Source organism: Chlamydotis macqueenii, chromosome Z (genome assembly GCF_036417535.1).
Source record: "Chlamydotis macqueenii isolate bChlMac1 chromosome Z, bChlMac1.mat, whole genome shotgun sequence".
In the NCBI taxonomy this organism is placed as follows: domain Eukaryota; kingdom Metazoa; phylum Chordata; class Aves; order Otidiformes; family Otididae; genus Chlamydotis; species Chlamydotis macqueenii.
The window spans coordinates 28,187,961-28,212,879 of record NC_141593.1 but is presented as its reverse complement, the minus strand read 5'-3'; the positions used below and the strand labels follow the sequence as shown (position 1 = coordinate 28,212,879).

General features: G+C 42.1%; 2 protein-coding genes across 2 annotated transcripts in view; one reads left to right on the top strand and one right to left on the bottom strand.

The window, feature by feature from the left end:
• PUM3 (pumilio RNA binding family member 3) overlaps nucleotides 1-4,476 on the top strand; it is a 28,872-nt gene extending 24,396 nt beyond the window's left edge. Inside the window, exon 18 of the mRNA XM_086770716.1 lies at nucleotides 4,224-4,476. Coding sequence (XP_086626842.1) covers nucleotides 4,224-4,353 — 130 coding nt within the window. The 3' untranslated portion in view covers nucleotides 4,354-4,476. The remainder of the gene's footprint in view (nucleotides 1-4,223) is intronic.
• An 11,634-nt stretch (nucleotides 4,477-16,110) lies between these two features.
• KCNV2 (potassium voltage-gated channel modifier subfamily V member 2) lies at nucleotides 16,111-22,255 on the bottom strand. Its single transcript, XM_010128936.2, has 2 exons — nucleotides 20,822-22,255; nucleotides 16,111-16,386 (listed from the first exon to the last, which is right to left on the bottom strand). Exons 1-2 carry the CDS (start codon nucleotides 22,253-22,255, stop codon nucleotides 16,111-16,113), a joined length of 1,710 nt encoding a protein of 569 aa, XP_010127238.2.
• Nucleotides 22,256-24,919: the final 2,664 nt, after the last annotated feature.

The following is a 24,919-nucleotide window of genomic DNA, read 5'->3' as shown; positions in this document are numbered from 1 at the left end:
ATAAATGCATCTGATGCCTTTAAGTTATCTGATCCCGCACACAGATGTTCAGTAGAGATGTTATAAGGGCCTGTTCACTGACGGTGTATTAATGCTTGGACTTTTTCCTCCCTAACTCAAGAGGAGATTCATTTAATGTGTGGCGTTGCTGGTTTATGTACTAAGCTAGTTAGATAGTCCAAATAAAGTTGCAAAGTAAATTGGTGGAATTAACTGTTTGGCTGTCGCCATGACAACAGTCTCTTAGTAGGTTTTGAAGACTTAGAGAAAAAACAGGAAAATAGTAATTGCTTATTAGCAAAACTCAGCACAGGAGTGGTGTATTTTATGGAAAAGTCTGTGAGTAATACCAGTCTTTGCCCCTCTCTGCTATTACTCATGGCACTACAGGGTGGAGCTTTAACAAGTGTCCCTGTTGCCAAGCAGGGGAGCTTATCTCCCAGACTGTCAGTCGAACAGTTTTCACCGATACTGAAACTGACCTAACAGGAAAGAGAGATAAAAGTATGAGTGAGGAGCATGTGTTTGTTTGCTGGAATTTTGGTTTTAGAGTTTTTTTAAAAAAAAACATTAATTAAATCTGAATCCTTTTTAGTTTGGCCTTCTCTTGATGACTCTTTAGGCATGTTGCCCTGTTGTTTAGGCAGCTGAGAACACACAAATGTAACCCCCTCCTTTTGTTCCATTTTGTGTGACACCTGCTTACCTTGCTAACATGTAGCAATTCATCTCATCTTGGTTTAATTGCATGCATTGATGTCAAGAAGTTACCTGAATCATACGGCAATAATAAAGTTAACTTACTGTAGATAATAACTGCACAGTTTTTTATGTAAAATAATTACTGAGTTTTAAAAAACCTTCTCATTTAAAAAAAAATATTTGGATACTTCTTTTGTCATAAGCTCAGATCCCTCAGACAGAGGTAATTTTCAGATGCTACCAGTTCTCTGAAGCTATAATTTATTTTTATTTTGTGGTTGGCTTTCAGAAGCCATTTGTCACTTATGTGCAGATCTGAAACTCAGAGTTACCCAGTCAGTCTATTTGAAGATTCTTGGCTTTCTAGTCATTTAAGCTTATTCACCATTTATGAGCAGTTTGTTGCATGTGCTTGATTGGTTAGTTACCTGGTATCCTCTGGATCCTCTCCTTTCATTGCTCTACTTGCTTTTAATTTTATTTTTGTTCTGACCTAAAAGGTTGTTCTGACCTAAAAGCATGAGGAGTCCTAAGGTAATGAGAGGTCTCTTTGCAGACATTACAATGCAGCTTAGTGTAAATAAAGTGTTGTCACTACTTGAATATCATGGATGCTGGTCTGTTTATGCTTTACATCTGACCTCAGTATTTTTGAATTTGTCAGTGATGTTTTACATTAGGGTAGAAAATGGATAAAAACATATTTGACCAAATGACTTACTGGCTTCCATATGTCATTTCTGTAACCTGTAAAAGTTTTATATTTTATATCCACAAAATACATATGTGCCTGCTTACCAGATCTTAGAAGAACTTTCAGAATAATAATAATTAAAAAAACAACTTTATTAGTCTTTTGACTGTATTATCAGACATGTAGATGTTCTATATTAAAAAGACGGTGTCTTGAAATATCTGTGAATACCAAGAGTTTGAAAGCAGCTTTACATGTATATCTGTTGGCAGATGAAACTCATTTTTCAAAATATATAAAAGGCAGTCCAGAGTGACTGGCTACTTTTATATGCTTTGTCCCTGGTGATGAACCATGTAAATCTCTCTATGTTAAATACCAATGTGTTCAGCACATTCTTTGTCAATACTCTTGACTTTCTTGCTGTTATCAGTGGTAAATGGCTCACAGAAAAGCTGAAAAGGTATCACCCTCACCTGTGCTGAATTCAGTTTTAAAGAAGGCCTCTTGATTAAATAGTACTGTCATAGCAAGAAGTGTAACAGAAGGTGCTGCTAGAAGTTGTTAGTCATAGCTGTAGAATCATAGAATGGTTTGAGTTGGAAGAGTTAAAGGATCATCTAGTTCCAAATCCCTGCTATGGACAGGGACACCTTCCACTTGAGCAGGTTGCTCAAAGTCCCATCCAACCTGGCCTTGAACACTTCCAGGGAGGGGGCATCCACAACTTCTCTGGGCAAACCTGTTCCAGTGCCTCATCACCCTCACAGTAAATTATTTTTTTTCCTTATATCTAATCCAAATCTACCCTTTCGCAGTTTAAAGCCATTATCCCTTGTCCTGTCACTACATACCCTTGTCACAAGTCATAGAATCGTAGAGTGGTTAGAGTTGGAAGGGACCTTCAAAGGTCATCTAGTCCAACCCCCCTGCAAGGAGCAGGGACATTCCCGACTAGATCAGGTTGCTCAGAGCCTTGTCCAAGCTGGCCTTGAATGTTTCCAGGGATGGGGCTTCCACCACCTCTCTGGGCAACCTGCTCCAGTGTTCTACAACCCTCATTGTAAAAAAATTTTTCCTAATATCTAATCTAAATATACCTCCCTCTATTTTAAAACCATTACCCCTTGTTCTATCACAACAGGCCCTACTGAACAGCCTCTCCCCATCTTTCTTGTAGGCCCCCTTGAGGTACTGGAAGATCACTATCAGGTCTCCCCGGAGCCTCCTCTTCTCCAGGCTGAACAGCCCCAACTCTCTCAGCCTGTCCTCACAGGAGAGGTGCTCCAGCCCTCTTATCATCTTCGTGGCCCTCCTCTGGACCTTCCCCAACTGGTCCATGTCCTTCTTATGTTGGGGGCTCCAGAACTGGACACAGTACTCCAGGGCAGAGTAGAGGGGCAGAATCACCTCCCGGGACCTGCTGGCTACACTCCTCTTGATGCAGCCCAGGATGCGGTTGGCCTTGTGGGCCGCAAGGGCGCATTGCCCGCTCATGTTAAGCTTCTCCTCCACCAGCACTCCCAAGTCCTTCTCCTCAGGGCTGCTCTCAATCCATTCTCCGCCCAGCCTGTATTTGTGCCTGGGATTGCCATGACCCAGGTGCAGGACCTTGCACTTGGCCTGGTTGAACTTTATGAGGTTTGCACGGGCCCACCTCTGCAGCCTGTCAAGGTCCCTCTGGATGGCATCCCTCCCTTCCAGTGTGTCGATGGCACCACACAGCTTGGCAAACTTGCTGAGGGTGCATTCTATCCCCCTGTCCATGTTGCCGACAAAGATGTTGAACAGGGCCGGGCCCAACACGGACCCCTGAGGGATGCCACTTGTGACCAGTCTCCACTTGGACATCGAGCCGTTGACCACCACTCTCTGAGTGCAGCCATCCAGCCAACTCCTTATCCACTGAGTGGTCCGTCCATCAAACCCATGTCTCTCCAGTTTAGAGAGAAGGATGTCATGTGGGACAGTGTCAAAAGCTTTGCACAAGTCCAGGTAGATGATATCCGTTGTTCATCCCTTGTCCACCAATGCTGTCACCCCGTCATAGAAGGCCCCCAAATTGGTCAGGCACGATCTGCCCTTGGTGAAGCCTTGTTGGCTGTCACCAACCACCTCCTTGCTCTCCATGTGCCTTAGCATGGTTTCCAGGAGAATCTGCTCCATGACCTTGCCAGACACAGTCCCTCTCCAGCTTTCTTGTAGGCTCCTGTAGGAGGTAGGAGTGTAGGGCTCCTGTGAGGTCTTCCTGGAGCCTTCTCTTCTCCAGAGTGTGGAATACATAAAGTTTTTTAGGCACTATTCACTCATCATTTTGAAGTAGAAAATTAGGTGTGTCATTACCTCTACTGATTTTGTATTATAATCCAAGAACACTTCAGTATTTCCTGATGGAAGGGGAGAAGGGCAATCACTACCTAGGTTGATCTGGATAGTTCAGATAGCTTTTGTAGTAGTGTTTTGCAGCTTATGATGAATTTCCTTGTTTCTGGGGAGGAGAAGTTACCTGGAAAAGCTGGTTTGTCTTCCAAAAGTAATATCTAAAACAGGGAGGTTTCTAGTCTGGACTGGGCGAAGCCCTGAGCAGCCCCTTCTGACCCAATGTTTGAACCTGCTTTCCTTCCAGTCTGATTTATCCTGTGTTGTATTCTCACTTGGTGTTTCATGTTTCTAGAAAGTTTTACATCTTTTTTCTAATAAGAGGTGATAGTCTGCGCTGAGATATATTCTTCCTAAATAGTTATTGTTTCCTTACATGGATAGCTGTTTTCCTATGACCTGCATGCTGAACTTTGACATCCTTGGTTTTTTTTCCTGTTTCTTGTAGCCTTCTCCGGAGTACTGATCAAAAAGTGGCAAATACAGTCAAAAAAGGACTGAAAAAGCTTGTCCCAAAGTTGAAGCTGAACAAGAATGTAAAAGGAGTAGAAGCACTACTGGAGAAATTGACTTCCTAGTGTAAATTAAGCTAAAAAGACAACTTACATTAAGGCAGCCAACTGAGAGTTGGTAAGATTTTGTACCATGCTTGTTTTAAGAAGCAGTGTATGCATTTGTAAATTAAATAATTTCTAAAACAACTTGTCTGTTGTACTTACTCTGTTGTGTGCAGTAAATGGTTGTTCTTAGACACTGGAATTTTAACAGGATTTAAGAGCTAGTGGAAACTTCTGAGCATGTAGTCAAGAAGTTACATTTTTCCTGGTAACTTGAGTCTTGTTAAAATATGTATGTATGTTGTTATAGTTACCATAGAAACAGAAGCATCTCTTCTGGAGATATTCTTGTGTACTGGGCAAATACACTTGTTCTTAATCCTTTCCCACCTGATTTCCTCAAAAAATGAATACAAAAAACATCTGAAGTCCCATTCTTGTTCTGTGAAGAAGTGATGGAGGCTCTCATCCTTCAGGAACTAACAGGAATAGAATGAAAATATAATGTATCTGACTTTTTCAAAGAAGGTCCTGAAGGAGAGGCTGACTATTTCAATGGGTTTGTTTTTCTTCAGTCTTCTGGAAAGTACAGATTTTTAAGCCCTAATAAACCAGAGAGATTTGAGGTTTTTTGGATGTCCTCCTTTTAACAGAGAAGGGATTAATTTATTTCTGCATGATATCAAAGAAGTGTCCTGTTGATTTTTACTGTACCCTATTTTGATCTAGAAAAATCAAGCCAATATTTTATTTTCCCATTTTAAGCAAAGAAAAAAAAATAACAAAACCCAAAACTTTTAGTAAGGCATTCATACAACACCCTGGTGGTGTTTAATGCCATACTGATAGACTGATCCAAACAGAGGACCGAATTAATTAAATCTCCAGATGCAGGAGTCACTCTTGACTGTTGCTTAGCCTTATAGCACGTGGCTGCATTTTTAATAGCAGATGGTTAGCTGTTATTTCTCTTAAGATACAGCTTCCTCACCATGAAGTACAGTGCAGCTAACTGGAAGTTGCCAGCGGTTAAGCAATGTGGCTTAAGTTTCCGTATCTTACATACTTCAAATAGGTGTCCTAAATTACTGATTTTATTGTCAGAGGTCATGATATCTGCAACTCCTCCTGCAGTCCATTGGGACCTGCAGTGCTCAGCACCCACAAAAATCGGATTACCCAGTTTGAAACTCAGACTTGCACGCTTAGCATGAGGTAAAATACTCTGGTTCTCTACGGAGCACCTCTGTGTGTATGGGTGCTGGAATTGTTAATTACATTTTCTACATATTTGTGTTGAAGTATAAATAGTTTATCCAAAGCAATGAAATACATAGCTTCATCTTGATAAGTAATCTCGTATATCTCACTAGTCTTGTCTAGGGTGAATATTATTTTTTTAGTTTGAAAGAATGACAATATACTTGAATAAGCAGACTTTTTTTAAAAAATAATAAACACAATTGTAATTCATAGTTAACTTAGGGTAATTTAAGCAGCACGTGAATGTTGTAGTTAGGAGAAGTGTTTCCAACATTGTTTCTGTTTGTATCTGTTGATTTACTGACACTTTGCTGACTGTGCTTCCCTCTAATTCCACCTAGGCTTATGAACAGTAGTAAATACTTAAAGGTTAACCCCAATTAGACCTGACTGGCACTGGCATTAAGTGTTCAGGCTTGTAAATGCATCCTCTAAGCTACTGAAGGTTGCAGATAATTAGTTTCTGTAACAGGATTTTCTTTTGTGACAATAAAATAGATCATTTTAATTACCAACAGATAATGAATTTAAACTGTAGTGAACTGTTTCTAAACAAGGCTCAGGTACTGCCAAAAAATCCAACCTAAACAAAATATTCAGTAGATTTGTGACTGAATAATTAGTGCTAGAGTAAAGCGGGGGGGGGGGGGGAAATCGGATACAGCCCTTCTCAATTTTCAGGTTATTGAGGGGAATAAACTAATGCTTAGAATCTAGCACAGACATATTTCCAATCAAGTGAAAGTAAGTCGTAGCTAAATATAGATACTAATAATCTGAATAGCAAAAGACTGCATAAGATTGTCTGTTTTTTGTGAATCTGATTTGGTGCTACTTCTGGTTGCTTGAACTAAATGTCTACCAGGCACTTTATTTGCATTTTTTGAGAGCGTGTATACGATTAATTTTAAATTATGTGTAGTAATTTGGACTGACTGACTACTAATTTTCCTTACCACAATTTGAGAAATGCTACTCTTGATTAAGGAGACATCAGTTAAGGTTATGCTAAGGTTATGAAGGTGCCATTTTTCCTGGCACCTTTTTAAAAACCATTCTACGGTTTTATGATTCAGTAAGATCATAGAATCATAGGATGGTTAGGGTTGGAAGGGACCTCAGAGGTCATCTAGTCCAATCCCCCTGCAAGGAGCGGGGACATCCCCGACTAGATCAGGTTGCTCAGAGCCTTGTCCAACCTGGTCTTGAATGTTTCCAGGGATGGGGCTTCCACCACCTCTCTGGGCAGCCTGTGCCAGTGTTCTACCGTCCTCAGTGTAAAAAACTTCTTCCTACTATCCAATCTAAATATACCTCCCTCTGTTTTAAAATCATTACCCCTTGTCCTGTCACAACAAGCCCTGCTAAAAAGTTTCTCCCCATCTTTCCTGTAGGCCCCTTTGAGGTACCGGAAGGCCATTATAAGGTCTCTCTCCAGACTTCTCTCTCCAGGCTGAACAGCCCCAACTCTCTCAACCTGTCCTCACAGGAGAGGTGCTCCAGCCCTCTCATCATCTTCATGGCCATCCTCTGAACCCTCTCCAACAGGTCCATGTCCTTATGTTCGGGGCTCCAGAGCTGGATGCAGTACTCCAGGTGGGGTCCCATGAGAGCAGAGTAGAGGGGTAGAATCCCCTCCCTCGACCTGCTGGCCACATTTATTTTGATGCAGCGCAGGATGCGTTTGGCTTTCTGGGCTGCAAGCACATATTGCCTGCTCATGTTGAGCTTCTCCTCCACCAGCACTCCCAAGTCCTTCTCCTCAGGGCTGGTCTCGATCCATTCTCTGGCCAGTCTGTATTTGTGCTTGGGATTGCCCCGACCCATGTGCAGGACCTTGCATCTGCTGTCATGGAAGATGGTTTTAATAGTTGGATTTTTATGCTCTTTCAGTCAGAATGTGTCTTGCAAGTACAGTTACGCTTTACAAAATATAAAAATCTTGCAGATTCACCCTGTCTTCACCACAGCTGCTTCTGCCTGACATTGCTGTAGCTTGTCAGTCTGTTCTAACTAGAGTGTATCTACATGGATTACATATTTTATTAGTATAGTGGGACAGTCATAAAAAGCATAAAGGAGAGAGCCACCAGGAGCTCTGGGTGTACAGGTGTGTATGAACAGGTGCTAGAAGCATTGAACTAAGAAGTCATCAGAAGGTTTTTCTCTGTAAAGCAGATACAAGCAAGATACTTGTGGGATAAAAAAAACCAGCAAGGCTTTTCATTTTAAAGATGTACTGATTTATAAGCATTCCCAGTAAAATATTTTTTGTGGAAAAAGGTAATAAGAGAATATGAGAATTGTTTCAGTATGTTGCATTAGTTACTGTTTCTGCTCCCAGTGAGTGGTTAGATGAAGAAGATTGGGTGCCATAGCACCTACTATTAAATCATCTTCACAGCATGGTGATAGCCTTAGTTTTCACGGCAGTCAAAATCATTCTTAAGGTTGAAATGCTTTCAGAGGCTGTTTTACAAATTGGTACCACCAGTTTTCCACTTAAACATTTTTTTTTCTGTTTTTTCTGTGTTTATCTGAAGACATAAAATACTGATTCAAATTCAAAGTCTTTTGATAGTGGGCAGTGAAAATAACAGTATCAATTTAAAGAGATGTTTGAGAAATGTCTGATTTATCTTCAAAAGAGTTAAAAATAGTTGAACTTGGAATTTTACATGTCAAATTTCACAGTATTTTATTATCTAAGGCCCAGGCACGAGGGAGTTACTGGGTTCTGCCTTCCAGAATCGGTGCTGCTCACCAGCCTCCATGCAGCTCCAGTAATTTCCCTTTAAAATGTCCTCATTGATGACAGATTGCAGACATAATGCTGGATTTCCTGTTTTACACAGCAAGCTTACTTTTAGATTGTTTTCTTAATAATAACAGAAGTGTAATAATAGAGACTAAAGGTATGAAGGAAGCCCAAAGCATTTTATCTTTGCAAAGGGGACGTGTTGTGTTAGCACTGGACTGACCACTGTTTTCTCAGGATTCTGCATGACTGACCATGAACAGAAACCATTATTTCTACATGAAAATTTGTTTTCAGGCAGTTATTACAAAGTGCCTTAGGATAACACACCAACATAGTGAATCTGATCCAAGAGTGGATCTGACATGTTCGGAAGGTGAATTTTGTGGTAGAATTTGAGTAAGGAGCAGAGATGACAGTCTGTGCAGAAACACAAGAAGGCGGCAGGCACGTAAGGAAGTAGTCTCCCATGCCATACCAATAAATTAAAGCACTAAGCAAGGAGGCTTTTGCAGATTTCTGAATGTGACAAACCGGGGGAAACAGAACTTGCAGCAGAAGGGAAGATGCCTTGGAAAAGCAGTGCTAAAGCAAATTGTAGTGGGACAATGCAAGTGTAATAGCAGTATTATAGCTGTGTAAGAGTAGTGGAGGCCTGTGGAAAGAGGTAACACAGGAACTGTGTGTTTAAAACATTGTGTGTCTTTCTCTCTTCTCCAGTCCCTCAGTTTTTCTGATAAATGTGATTTTGAATCCAGCAGCTTGCCTGCTGCAACATGAGTCAGGAGCATTTTTGCCTTCTGCATCTGAACAGAAGGTGCTGCATCCCTCTCCTTACAATGGCTCTGGCATTTGTCAGGCTATTCGCTAAACTGACTTGGTTCAAAAACCAGTTAGAGATTTGTGTGGGGTGTTGTTGAATTGTTTTCTATTACTGAACTGATAGGATTCACTGAACAAAGGGGAACTCACTTGAACACCAGAGCACAAGCCAAGCAGCAGTGTTGCATGGTAAGGCACAGAGTAGTCTGACATGAGCCAGGAGCAGATCTTCCCTTTGCAGGGGATCAGTTGATCTTTTTGGTCCTGTGCTGCATAAAATGGCACCATTCTCTCTTCGGTGCATGGAGATTTAGAGCAACATGCATTGTACTGCATGGAAAAATATACCCAGAAAATCAGCGTTATTTTCAGCCTGCCATGCCTCAAAGTGGAATGACAATAAGTTGAAACCTGTGTTTTGATTGCTTGTGTTAAATCCTTCTATAACAGCCTGGACAATACTTCCTATTCATCTAAAAACAATACATTTGACCTACAGTTAAGGTAACTTATCTTGAATTTTCATGTTCCCTGACTAATTTTCTGGTGTTAAGTGATGATATTTTTGCTCGCTAAAACCATTTTAGAAATATGCAGACTGAGTATTAAACATATCCTGACATCATCCAGATATGCCTAGAATCACTTCTCCTTTTCTGTAGTGGCTGTTGGGGAACATTTTAGGCATTGGACTGTCTTAGAAACAAAAGAAATAGGGAAATTGATCTCCAGTGTAATTAATGTAGCATTAGATTGAAGATTCATTTAGTCCATAGTGATGATAATACAGATTTTTGCAGTACAGATTAAATTTTTCATTATTGTAAACACTCTTACTGACAGGACTCCAGGCTTCTTGTACTCCGTAGCTAACATACCAGGTAGCAGCAGGCTCAAGATATTTTTAGGGACAAGGGGACTCTGGCAGCCTGTAACCTCTCGGCGGCAGCAGTGAACAATTTTACATGCAAGGGACTGTTTTCTTCCCCAAGGAGACCCAGCTCCCTTGCACTTTCTTCTGCGCTTTGTGGCCCTCCGTCACAGCAGGACATGCTGTCACAACCAGTGTGTGATTTCCTGTGTTTTCCAGAATTTCTGGAACCTGTTGTTTGGTTTGGTTTTTTCTTTCCCTTGTTTGCTTACTGAAATGAAATATTTGGATGTTAAGACATTTAGAAGTCAGACCAGCCCGACCCTCAAGACTTGGCTGGAGCAGACTTGAGGAGTATGGAGCCCCTTTGGTGTCAGTGCAGATCTGGCTTATGCCAGGGCTTGATCTCAGAGACCTCACCTCACAGCCCAGCTTCTCTGTTACAGGTGGGCTGTTGCATTCGTCTGCAGTCCATGCCTTCGCCTCCATGTGTAGTTTTCAGTAAGAAAAAAAAAAAAAAAGAAGAGTAAGCATCCTGCTGAGCAAGGCTGTCCCTATATGGGTGTTGAAAAGTTCTTCTGCAGACAGACATTGTCAGTGACAGCGCGAGCTGGGTTTAGCCCTGTGCTAGCTCTGCAGCCAAAGCAGGTCCTGCCTTCTCTTTGCCAGCTCCAGAAGTGCTTTTCAGGCAGTTTCCTCTGCCAGAACCAAAGGAAATAAGTGTTGCATGGGTACGTGGTGGCCTGAGGAACAGTTATTAGTGGTAGGGAAAACTGACTTTTAAGTATGGTACTTGTTTATCTGGTTATTAATAAGGAGGAAATGCTTTTGCTTATAAATAGAGCAAATCTGCTTAAGGAGTTACAATGACAGTATGGAGTCATTTTATAGAGTAGACTTAGACTCTGACAAGTTTTATTTAAAAACCGTGATAATCTCTATCTCAGGAGCTACCTGTAGAATGCTTTAATTTTTCTCAGCGTATTTCCATTAAATTACCTAAGTACATAGAAAGCTAGTACCTCTGACCTTTCCTTTTTTCAATCCAAGATAAAGAGCTGGATTACAGTCAAATGCATGTAATTTCTCTACTACTGAACAAAGAAGTTAATAAAGGTTTTGTAAAGAGCAGATAAGCATGAATCAAATATTTTTACATAACATAAAAACATAACGTTCTAAACAGTAGAAGCTGTTTTTTAAGCAAGGAGACAATTTTTCCTTCCTAGGCTTATTGATAGTAATTATTTTTCTCCAAACACTTTGAAGTATACCTAGTTTATAATGTTTTAAATTATACATATTTAAAGACTGAATATTACTATTTGACTTAGAAGCCTGGGAATGGCACCAGATGCCCATTAATCTGTGGTTTACTGTAGCTACCCCTTTAAGTGCTATCTTTCTGAATGAGAACAGCAAACAGCTGTTGAATGGCATTGAAAAAGTGATGTTCTTCTAAGACAAGGATTTGTATAAAAGCATATTCAAATTGGAATTCTTTCCACAGTCTCATGAAGGACAGAATCTTTAGATTTCTACCACTCCCACCCTATTTTTTATTTTTTTCTTGTATTTTTCCTTTTAATCTTTCCTCTTTTTGTTAATCTTTTTTTTTCTTTTTTCTCTTTTTAAAATCTTTTCTCCTTTTTCTCTTTTTTCCCTTTTCTTCCTTTTTTATAGTTTTTCTTTCTTTCTTTTTTTTTTTTTTTTTAAATAAACCCCCAGACCTAAATGTGTAGAAGAAACAACACTTAGCTGTCCTAAAATGAAACCAGGCCATCCAGATAAACTGACTGGTTTTTTGCCTACCAGAGACAACATGCTTGCTAAGTCTGTAATGAAACATAATGATAGAACATATTTTCCTTCTCCCTCCGGGGCTCATTAATATCTGCAATTAGTTAAAATAGAATACTTCAGCATCGCCGCATTCAGAGAGGTTTCTAATTTCTCCGTGGTTTGGGAATCCTCCACCCCGTTTCCCACAAAACCTTAGCTATGCCAAATTAACATCTCATAAAACAAGCCCTATCTACTTCAGCTTTAATAGTATTGCCCATCTTTGTTGTGTTTAAGCGTATTTTCCCTTGATGTAGTTACTCTGAAATATTTTGATTGTTGAAGCTCTGTGGCATTCAAGTAACCAAGACAATCATGGCTCTCCTGCACTATTTTGGATGTCATAATGTGTGCCATTTGACTGTTTCATTTCAGTAATGCAGGAACAGTGATGATCCCATTGAAAATGTTAGTGGATGTGACAGAATAAATTAACTGAGAGTCCTTGTCAGAAGGAACCATTGTGTCAACAAAAAAAACAGCAAAAACACTGCATTCTATTTCAAAACCAGCTGATACAGGTTTGCACAGCCCTCTGCAAATTGTCAGAAGCTTGTTCTGTGGCAACACAAACTTCTTCCTTTTTCTGAGCTGTCTGGAAGCCCTCTCTGGTATGGTATGAGCATCAGACAGGCTCTCACAGTGTGAGAGGACCTTTTGGCAGATCCTTGCTAGCTGCCGTCCACAGAAAGTGCTGGTACTGACAGAGTTTTGGGCATGCGGTGTGCTATTGTGGTGGTACCTCAACTTCCGGCATACTCTTTCCTATTGAAATGCACAGACTTACACTTATCACCTCTAAAATAAGATTAGTTAAGCCACAAGGCAGAAAGCTGCATAAGCCAATCCAGAGAAGAAAATTATGAGTCTTTGATCGAAAAAAAACCCCAAACACTAACATACAGTTTGCTGGAAAATGCCTTAATCCACTACAGACTCACTCGCTGAATGCAGCAGGGCAGGTAAGATAGATATTACAAACCAGAAAACCAGCAACTTTGCATAGTCTTCTGCTTAACAGTTCATGTGGTAGCTGCCAGAGATCTGTCCTCCAGGCTGCACGCTTCTGCCATGTATCTTGTGGCAGTTCCAGCACTAGTCAGAGGTCTCTAAATCGAGCTACGTCATGAACCAATCAAAAATCTGACCCTGCTCCCCCAAACTGTCATATTTGTGTGCTGAGTCAGTGGATACAGGAACCAAAAAGTTACCAAAGCTGCCATCAGTGAGATGGTGGGACTGGATGGTGGAGGGATGAGGGGGCAAAGTGCAGTGAGGCAGCTGCTAGGTAAGCTGAGCTGCCCGAGGTGCGACGGCCTCAGAGCCCGCAGATGGGACCCGGTGGTGCTGGTTACAAGGTCTCCCTCACCTGAGGGGACAGAAATTGGTCTCCTCTGTGTCAGGAAATATTTTGGCCCATGGCCATTAGCCTGTAAGTAAGAGCCTCTAAGTAAGAGTTTTGCCTTCGTGGAGCTGCAATGTGCGAGGACCGACTCTGGAGACCTTCCAGACTACATCCTTCAACCAAAGATTGCTGGGGCCAGAGAAGAGTGAGCATTTGGAAAGATTTTGTTGCTTGGTCAGGGTACTTCCATAGCTCTTCATTGAAGCAGGGCCTATGACCCACACCTTTCCACCCAGCTGAGTGCTGCAAACGGCAAGCCGTAGAGTCTTTCTTTTGCTGTCCTCTGGTGGGTCACTATTTACTGAGTGCAAGGTGGAACAGCTTCAGCTAGAGGAGCGGGAGAAACCCACTCCAAACTGTATTTGAATGGTTAGAGTAGTAGTATGGGACTTGGGCATTAAATTCTTGTTGGACAGGTGAGAAAGCACTCACTGAGGACATTGGATTCTGACTCTTTAGTAAAAGAGAGAACAGTCCTTTTTCTCCTGCTCATGTTTTGCATGGAAAGCCTATTCCCTTACATGTCTTGAAGAACATCTACTTGAATGGGTCCTGAATGTGAGGTAGGTGGGGTGGAAAACGAGGCTGGTGATTTGTGTCAAGTCTGAGGCTATGAGGAAACCCAGTTTCAGCAGAGCAAGTGCGTAGGTTCTGGATTCCTCTAGGTGGCAAGAAGCTGCTGAGGTTGCCACGCAAGGCTGAGCATCTGAATCCCATCTGCGTGGTACATACAAATACTGATTCTGTCAGACAAGGAAATTAATTTAAGGTGTCGCATATCTTGGAAAGTTGGGTAACCACCAACATTTAAGTCCTTTTAATGGATCTGAGCCAAGCTGCATGTTGAAAACAAAGCATAGTTGTGTTTTTGCATGTTTGTAACCTGCCACTCACTGAACTGCAGTGGGAGTCTAAGAGAGAGACTTCCTGTGGTTTCAGGAAGCTCCTCTCATTTTGTTGCTGTGCAGAAGGCCCACACAAATTCATTCCATCCCTGGAGCCGAAGTAAAGCAGCTATTCTTCTTAGTGAGTGCCAGGATTGTACCTGCTGCATTGTGTACAGTCCAGAAGAGCAAACATCTATCACATTCAGCTCCCAGGGCTCAGCTGTGCTTTAAAGACATGGTTCAGCTTTCAACAGAGCTGATCAGCACACAATGTGCTGACTGTCATTCCTAAAGAACAAAATGACAGATGGGCTTATGATACGTTTGTCTGGAAGTAGAGAATGAGACGAGCAACTTGGTTACTAATTACCTTCTCACCATTGAAAGGAGAAATGTCCTTATGCTTGACACAATTTGCATGGACATGGCAAAATTAATGAACTTTTTCATCCTCAGCTGTCCCAAGAGAGAGCTTCACACCATTGTCTCTAGTGTGGCTTTGAGATTTGAATGCAGCCATTTGCATTCAGCAGGGCAGCACAGACACAACATGAGAGTTCACGAATCTTAAAATGCAGTTCTGCCATCAGGCTGTTTTGCAGCAAGAGTGCTGCTGAGTAACAGCCATGGGTGGTATCAGTGACTCTCACCATTGCTTCTCTTTGTTACTGGTATGACTGCTCTTAGGTAAAAAGATTACTCCCGATATGCTGCAAACTAATGCATGAAACTCTGATTCCATCTAATTGTTGTGTTATTTGTTGCATAGGTTTTGGGCTGAGTTTCTGATGCATGAGAAATTGCATCCAACTGTGCAAGAAGGCTCAGTAATCTTAGCATGTGCTACTGGGGGTGAGCTACAGTGTCAGAACTGTGTCCTTAATGGCTGTATGTACCAGATAAAGTATCTTTACTTTAAACTATATTTAAAATTGGTTACAGGTAAGTGCTGATAAGATCTTTTGTATGAAAAGTCTTTATGGGATATTATCCATTACATGTTTCATTTGATTATTTTTTTTAAACGCTGCTTTAACACTTATGTCCCGTGACAGGTCCATTATTATTCTAACAATTCAATAAGTAGATACATTAAATGCTGTAAAATAAATTTAGTTTATCACTTAATCCTATACTGAAAGAAGGTTTTGGGTTGGAAATATTTTCAAAATTGATCAATGACATTTATCAACTCAGGCTCCAGACTTCTTCACTAGCTCGTGGCATAATGAAAGATGATTATGGAGGTGGTGGTGGGGGGAAATATTAAAAGCAGTGTGTTGCTTGCCTAGGCATGAAAATGGGAATCATTTGCAGGGCTGCATTTGAAAAATAAAATTGGAACAGTGAAGCATAACTGTCTGACAGTGGAAACAGAAGCTGAAAGCTTAAGGAGTATAGATGCTGCTAATATTCAAGAAAATGCTCTAGGCTGTTTTCCTGGCTTTGAAAGATGGTGCAAAACCAATTTCAGCAATGCAGTCAGTATATTGGGTATTCAATTTGTTTAATTTTTGAGTCTGCCTTGCAGCAGTGAGGTGGCTGACCCTTAACGGCAGCAATTTGTTTTCCTTTGGTTTGATTATAGTGGGTCTTTATTGTGGGTCTAATCAGTAGCAGGGGGTTACATCTTCATGTGGGTCTAATTCAGAGTTTCTGGGTTGTTAATCTGAAGAATGTCATTCCAGATAGTTGATGAGCACTTAAGTGCTGCTCACAGCCTAGCAATGCCAAAAAAAAAAAAACCAACCCTGTTCTTGTAAGATGAGCCTTTTATCTTTTGAAAACAACCCCCTTCAAAAGTGATTTCACCATCAACTTTTGTTACTTTTGGCCTTTCAGTTTATCTTCTGTTAGCTTGGCTGATTTGTTTTCCTTCGTCCTCGATCAGCTTCCCTGTTCCCTCCTAATATACAAAGCACAAACTGTATCAGTGCTGTGACAAAGGGTGACTTCCACCTTCTCCACAGCATTCAGATATTTTCTTCATGGCTCTCCGTGTAAAGTCCACCTTCCCCCTTTCTTTCTTGAGAGCCGTGTACTCGTAGGCCTTCAGCTTGCTGTAATAATCTGAGAATTTGTTGTAGAGAATGGAGATGGGCATGCCATTCAGGATTATTCCAAATGCAATGCAGAGGAAAGCAAACAGGCGGCCAAGGTGAGTTTCTGGACACATGTCTCCGTATCCCACTGTAGAGATGCTGACCTACAGGCAAACCAACATTCAGCTTATTAGCTGAGAAGAGAGACACAAACAGATAGGTTCAGGGATCAGGGACAATTTAAAAGTTAGCATTTTTGCACTTTGCATCGTAATTCTGAAATACCCTGCTGCCTTTTTATTTTTTGTACCATCCTATGCAAAATTCCCTAATTTAAAAAAAAATTCTCTCATATAGTAAAGACAGACAACAGTGCTGTTTGACACTGTTCGGGAGGATTTGTAAAAGCTCTGTCCTACAGCGGGAATTTCCAAACAATTTCCACACCAGCCTATCCAGAAGATTGGTTTGCTCAGCTGTGGTGAGCAGAGCGAGATGGCTCCCTGATCATGCAAATCCAGTGATAACTGCAGCCCAGCTCCCTCATCATGTCACTCAGAACAGATGCCCTGTGTCTAAATCCAGTGTGCTTATAAAGCCCAGTATTTTGGGACTTATTCTGTGGGTTGTATTTTGAGTATTAGTTTTGTTTATGACAATATATTTTAGGAACTAATGAAAAACACATTAAAAGCTTCAGCTAACTGTGAAATACATTTTTATAATATTTGGACTATAGGAAGAAGTGACCCAGGACTTTGAAGTTTCTAAATAAAAATCCCCTTAATGGTTTCATACCTACAAGGAGATGTGGAAAAAAACCAAAGATCTTTGTTGCCTGGAAATTTTTGCTTACAATGTATGCTCGCAACATATCTATTTATAGTGCTAAGTTGTTTGATCTTCCTGCTCAGCTGTATGTCAGAGGTTACAAAAGGAAGGTGTTCGTTTGCCTTCAGTAGGGAATATTCCTGTTTATTTTAGCTTACAGGTACACAGGTGGAAAATTTTTGCTGAATTCCCCTTTGAAGAAGGGTTTGGGCCTTGTTTAAAATGGTATTTTTGTGGGAGTGGTGGTATTCAGTATATCTGCTTTATACGAAACTGGACATTTTGCTATCATATTGTCTACGTAGTTTCATAGACTTTTTTCTTCTTAGCCATTAATATTTTCTCCATTTTTTTGCCTACGGATGTATGAAGGAACTGTGTTTTGTACGGACCCAGTACTATACCAAGTGCTGCAATACTTTCTTTGTAAAATTTAGTTTCAAAAATTCATGGATGTTCGCTTATGGGGATGCTACATACGAATAATATACTCCCAGTCAGCATAAAATACCTCCTAATTTATATACATCCACTGTACACATCTTGATTGCTTATACTTGTTACATTTAGTAAATATAACTTATTTTTCCTTGGCAGGTAAAACTTACAGTCTTCTGCCACCTGGCACTTCCTAGTCTGTGCAAGGGATCTTTTTCAGCCAATTAACTTTATTTAATTTTTTTCACGGTATCTCAACACACTGTATGAATCACAGTAATCTAAAACTTTGGCAGAAATAAACCACAGGCAGTAGGACTTTCACTGTAATGCCCTTGTGGCTTTAGCACTGAAATAAGTCTTTGGAAGGTCACAGTGTGCAGCCTGCCATCCTCTAACATGCTAAATAAAATGTTATTTCAAATGAAGAAAGCATTAGGGTACATGAGACAGCACTGGGTAAGCACATTTGTAGGATGCACCTGGTGCTTCCTGTGGAATAAAAAGGATTAGTCACTTGGTTTAATGGAAATTAAGTCACTGGATTTGAATGATAATACAGGATAAATATATCCAAAAATAAATACTGAGATGAAGGCAAGATGTTTATCTCTACCAGGCGGGACAAATCCATTATCCTGTGCTAAGTTTCTGTTCCAGTGGCATAGTCTTCTACATCGCCTGTTACAGTTTGGAAGCGATACTTCTCCTCTTGTGTGTGTGAAACCATGAACACTGTTGGATTTTAATGAAATTTGAGTAATCCAGATATCTTAATTTTCACTCTTAAAGAATGAATAGGCTTTAAAAATAATTTTATACCTTGGAATTGCAATGTGCATGCTATGGTTCCTCTTTTGGAGACACTTGCCAAGCTAAACAGGCCTATTTTTCATGTAGTCATAGTCATACAGGTTTCTCAGGAGTATCTGAATGATTATGGTGTCACCAGCTTGCCGAACAAGCCCTAAAGGTTTTGCATATATCCTGCTTGTTTAGAAAACAATATATAAGGCTAATGTTCTTTTTCTACAAACGTATGAAGCACATTTTTTTTCATAATCTGTGCATATCACTAAAAGACATCCTGTGAAGGTCACGTTACAGGACACTTTCCTTTATTCATTGATTTTTGCCTCCTTTCCATGCTCCAGCTTAAAGGATATTCAGTGCATGTACACATATACATGTACATGTATAAATATCTACATGTGTCTTTAGGCCCAGTTTTGCTGTCATGCACTGAGTGTCTACAAACGTGTATGAGAAACCACCACATCTCATCAGTTGTTGCTGAACCAGAAGTGCAGGCCATAGGCTGCTGGCCAGGAGAAGCAACCTTGGATGGGTTGGTGTTGCTGTTGCTGTCCTGCGGACCCCATAGATAGCTTGGTGCATCCAGTGCCTACACTGACCAACCAGCATGAGAAGATCTTCTGACTCTTTCCCAGTCCATTTGCATGGATTTCCTTCTCCAGGGAAGTGACTGGGACATAGTCAGCCTCATAGCCAGGCCCAAGGGTTGGAAGTGCTCCTGGGGCCCTGCCATAAACATGGATTATGGAGGCCAGTATCAGCTGCTGCGAAATGAAATGTGTGTGATAGCAGACAAGAACAAGTCTTAGAGTTATGAACAGCCAAGATATGGGCCTTTTGCCTTCTCTCAGCACCTGCAACGTCTACCTACCCTCTAATTTGATCTAGGCTGCTCTATATATACGCACATCTTCTGCAGCATAACAGAGCTGTTGTTTTCCATTCTCTGAATGCTGCAGGCAGCAGCGCAGGCAGGGATCAACTCCCCTCCTCTCCCCAATGGCCTCGACAAAACCACCTCTCTCCCTGCCAAAACATCGCTGTAAAAATGGTAATTGTAAAACTGCCATACTTGCACATGAAGATTATTTGTTACACATTTACTTAGAGCCTGCAGCTCCCAGTCCATTCTCTGCTAGTCTTGATAAACTCAGAAATGTTTCTTTTGTCTTCACAGCTCACCTTGAAGGATATAATTAGTACTTTGATCTCACAATAGTTTAAGAAGTATTGGTTAGCCTTCTATAAGTGAATATATGTCTGTCCTTGGGTGTTAAAGTTGGGAGCTGAACTGCTTCCTGAACCCTTTAGAGGTGAATTCCAGGTTTGGGATGCTGGAACAATTCTGTCAGGACATTGTCAGGACCAGGGAGCATTTGAGCAAGGTGGAGCACTTTAAACTCTCACAGCTCTGTGTTCCCAGCTAAATCTTCGTGCCCCTGAAAGACATGAACCCAACAGCCCAGAAAACGGTACCCCAAAATCACCCCTCCATATAACACAGTACAGGTCAGTGATAGTTCAGAATTCTCAAGGAGTTGTGCCTGAATGCCTTAGAGCACTAACACAGTGGCAGTCTCTAGAAATGAGGTCATTCTGTCTTCATTCCTGAGGCTTGTCAGCTGAAACTCAGCCAGTTACCCTCACTCCAAGTGCTTGGAATGGGACTAAAATCACACTCTTTCTAGCAGAGATTGCAAAAAAAGATTCAAGGTGACATTAACCAGTTCTCAGTACTGACTGACATGGGATTCAAACCAGTGACCTAGATGTAGAAGGCAGTTTATCCCATTATCAAGCCCTTGAGCCATTCTGCTTCTTTTTGTATTTATTCCTCTGCAAGTCTGGCATGGCATAAATAACTGACAACGTTTTGTGTGTGTGCAGACATGCGCCTTAGACATCCCACCTAAGGAACAGAACACAATCTCTTGTGTAAAACAACTGTTAGTCCTAATGCATTTTTAATGGCCAGAGCTCTGCAACAGCTTTGGCTTTGCAAGTTTGAGTGAGCAGACTACAGGTAATAAACTATGTCCTGTCATATTGCAGTTGTATGGTGGGTCACAGTAGATCTGCAAAAAGAACGAGAATGAAAATCCTGTATCCACCTGCAACCAGCTAGCTTGATGCAAAGTTCTGCCCCACCCCTGCTTTTTTTTTTTTTTTTTTTTTGGCAACACTGACAAAGGGGTTAAACAGGGAAATACTTTTCTTTCCTGTTTCTTTGCCCACTTTTTCTTCAAAAGTGCAAGTACTGTCTGCATTTGGTCAGATGGAAATTTCAACAATGTCTGCCTGATTAAGCCTTGCTTTAAGCTTACAGTGGAGGTGAATGAGTGCATGTGTGTGTGCGCGAGTGAGTGCATATGTCCTGTAAGCTCAGAATTCAGAGCAGATGCTCACTGATCTGAGCCTGCTGTTTTCAAGACTGTCAATGACTCTAGCAAGCAAAGGGAGGGGAAGGGAGGAAGGGTCTCTAGCTACCCAGCAAGGTAAGATGTGTGTACTTACGGCAGCCCACCACCAAGCATGGGGGATGCTGGTGAAGTTGGTACTGGAGACATCGTGCTCCACTGTGTAGACCATGGCAGAGAAGGCGAAGATGCCCATGGCAATGAAGAGCAAAAGGCAGCCCACCTGCTGGTAACACTGGCGCAAGGTAAAACCAAAGGCACGCAGCCCTGTGGAGTGGCGGGCCAGCTTGAGGATGCGGAAGATGCGCATGAGGCGCATGATGCGAAGCACTTGTCCCACCTTGCCCACTCGTCCAACCTTCTCAATATCGTGCTCGTGCTGAGAGCCCCGACCTCGGGGCTGATCGTCATCAGCAAAGCATTCAAGTAGCAGCTGCAGGTAGAGGGGCAGGATGGCAATGAGGTCTACTGCATTGAGGGCGCTGCTGGCAAAGCGACGCAGGTCTGGGGTAGAGACCAAGCGCAGTAGATACTCCAGTGTGAAGAACGCAATGCACAGGGTCTCAATATGCTCCAAGACAGGCCGGCTCTCCCCACTCTTACGGTCTACCTGCTGCATCTCCTCCACTGTGTTGAGTGCCAGGGCAACAACAGAGATGAGCACAAAGAAGCTGGAGGCCACTGCCATGACCTTGGCAGTGACAGAGGAGAAGGGCTTCTCCATGAGGTTCCAGAGGCGCCAGCGCTGGGGACCATAGTAGCGCATGTGGTGGAAGAGCTGCTCATTCTCCTGAGCCTCTGCCTGGGAGCGCAGCTCACGCTGGACCTTCAGCTGCTCGGTCAGCTCGTCACGGCGCTCTTCGAAGCAAATGCGGCAACAGCGAGGTGTGTATTTGAGCCGCACACCCCAGTAACTCAGCTCCTCCAGGAAGCTACGGGGACACAGCTCGTCCCGTACACGCAGCACCCCTGAGGCATAGAAATTGTACACCAACTGGAAGACGGCCGGGTCCCGGTCAAAGAAATACTCATCTACCTGGGCAGCGTAGTCATCACACAGGCCCAGCTGGCAGCGACGATCAGTGGATGTGGCCAAGCGGCCCAGGCGGGTCTTGGGATAGATGGCTACTGCTTGGTAGGTAAGGCGGTAGCTTTGGCCGCCGACGTTGATGTTCAGCACAGATGAAGTGGAAGCTGTGGCCGCAGCTCCAGAGGAAAGGGCAGGGGAGCAAGGAATGGATGATGAAGGCTTGTTTTCTCCCTCAAATGTGTCTCCACTTGGCCATTTTTCTTGTTCTTTCTCTTCCTCTTCCTCATCTTCATCGTCCACGTAGTAGTTGTAATTTCCTTCAGGTCCCAGGAGCAGCAGGGGCTGCGAGTTCAATGGAGCAGTAGTAGAAAAGCCACTCTGCTTGTCTACATGCATGTCTTCATTATCCTTCCCCTTGTCAGGCTGCAGGAGGACATTTGGTGCTTCCCTCTCTCTGCCTTTCAGGAAAGGAAACTGTCGCTGCATGTTAAACTGCAACATACTACTTTTCCTTACCCTTCTCCCTTCTTTGCATTCACCTGATCAAGGAATTAACACCAGTCCTTTCCGACACTACAAGACTGACAATCCTGTTTTCTTCTCTCTTTATCTTGGTAGTGTCATGCACAGCAGTGGTTCTGCATTTTATTCCCTGACAGCCACCACTTTGGTTGTTGTGAAAGCTCCGTGTGGGATATAGACACATGAAGACTGCTGTTGACCGTTTTAATCTTGCTGACAGGGAAGATCTGAGTGCTTAGAGAAGAGGATTTAAGGGCTATTATCCTGTTGCAGCCTCATCTCCCTCAGGCTGTGACGTGAATGATTATGGATCCATAAGTCTATGAAAAATCGGTAAGGGAAAAAAACCCTAAAGTTTTATTGCTAATAAAAAACATACATTTTCCTAAATCAAGTATATATGAATTAAGAATAATCTCAAAACAAAAACGTATGAGGGGCAAAGCGGGGAGAGAGAGGTGGGGAGAGAGAGAGAACAATAAAGATTTCTTTTGTCCACATGAATAGAGCATGTCTTGGTTTTCCCTAATGAAAATACTGAATAATTGATATGCAGATAATGGGTAGGAATTCACTACAGCAGCTCTTAACGTGTTTTCCAAAGGTGAGCAAATAAAAGTAGTCTCTTTTTATTCCCAGTTAGAATATCTCCATCTGGTTAAGGGCTGAGGAAAGTCATAGTTTGTGCTTGAAGCTCTGGCTGTGCCCTCGAAGTGCAGGTCTCATGCTCCTCTAGAGACAGTGGAAGTAAGGGGCAAGGGTGTGAAGGGGTTTCCAGCATGCTGCTTCACTTCAAACTGCTCATGAGCTGCTGAGAAACAGAATAAAGTCACTCTTGTTTCTATTGCAGGGTGTGTTTAATAGCATAAATCCCCCCTAGGTACCTAGGAGGACACAAGAGATGCTTGCTCTTTGTTTTGTTGGAGGTATTATTCCCAGCCCTGGTTGAGCTGATACAAGCATCTCCAGTAACAATGGGCATCCTGAAAGCCAGGCTATTTCCCCTTGTCACTGGGAGCACTTCAGCTGAGCTAGAGTTCCTGTAAAGCAGAGAATACACACAATAAAGGGATGGCTTCTTCAGCATGCTCTTAGCTCCTCAGTTACAGCTTCTTAACATCAGCTCTTTATTCCACCTGTATCGAGGCTGGTGCAGGGAGGCATAGGGCACTTCTACCTTTGGCAACACCCTCACCAATCCTGGAAGGCCTTCCATTTGCAACCCTGTAGCCTGCCTTCCACTGGCAGCTCCCTACCCTTTCACAAAGCTGCTGCGACAGTGTATCCCAGAGCCTCTGCAGCACTATTTTTCCTTTGTTGTCCTCAAGCTCCTGTTCTTGTGTCATTAATCCCATGTGCACCTGCAAACTCCAATACTGTTGTTTTGGTGGTGTCCTATGTGAAGCAATTGCTGCTGCCGTGAGAATCACCCCTTCTTTTTCCCTTTTCTCTACTCCCAGTTGTAGCTTTTATATTTACTAGCTCTCGACAAATAGTAAGACATCATAGCTGAGCATTTTGCCATGCGTTTGTTCTCAGGCTGCATCCTAACAGGTGCACCACACTGAACAGTTCAAGGTTCTTCAGGTCACACTGTTTAAGGCCTGGATTATTGGCAATTCATATTTAGCTACACTTGAAAGTGTTTTGCTTCATCAATTTGTCTCCACTCCCTGTTCTCTTTCTTGCTGAAATAAAAAGGCCAGGCCCCTATTAATAGGGATTGTCAGTGTCTTGTTACAGATACCAACCTGCATTGCAGTTTGCTTTGAACATTAAACCATGCCATGATGAGCCCTTTGTTAGCAACCTTACTGCAAATTAATGTCCGATTTCAAGGCTGGTTTTTTTTCCTAAGCAAAGTAGTTCAGACATAAGAAAAAAATTAGTTTGCCTTGTTATCATTTTACTGCCAAAAATTCTTGAATGTTTCTTAAGATTTAGGCTAGACTATAACCATATTCCTTTGCCAGCCTCCAATGTAGCACTTCATTTTTCTTTTTTGTCAGGCTCCCTGGTCTCACTTCTGAGAAGTATCCAATAAGGCTTATTGCTTACTGCTCAAGAGATCGTTTCTCATACCATACTGCAGTAGCAGGAGCTTCTACAGAGTGAATTTCATGACTGTCTGATGCCAACACCTCACACACATGGACTAAGGTCTCGGACATCACTACTAAGCAAAGCAAGAGTGTCAGCTTTGCTTCTGCTCAGACTAATCGCTTTGCCCTAGATATTCATGGGAATGTAGCTCTTGAGCATCTGGTACACTCTGGTCAAACTTGCCTCTAACTGACAAGACAGGTAAAATAAAATTTATTTATGTTCTTTACTTTGAGTAAAGAGCTGCTAGACTCTCTGCCTAGATAGATAAGAAAATGAAGTAACTAGAAAATATTCCCCCCCCCCCTTGTTTTTTTTTCCCCCCTTAGCTACCTTGTTCAGTGTGCTGCTTATCTTTACACGTGTCATTAATAGCAATTGCATAACATCTTCCTGTATGGGGAAGAGCAGGCTTCAGGCTGTTGAAGGAGCCAATTAGTAAGGTCCCCTGGGAATCTGCTTTTGAAGGTATTTGGGTCCATGAATGCTGGTCACTTTTTAAGAGACATCTCTTAACAGCACAGAAGCAGACAATTCCAA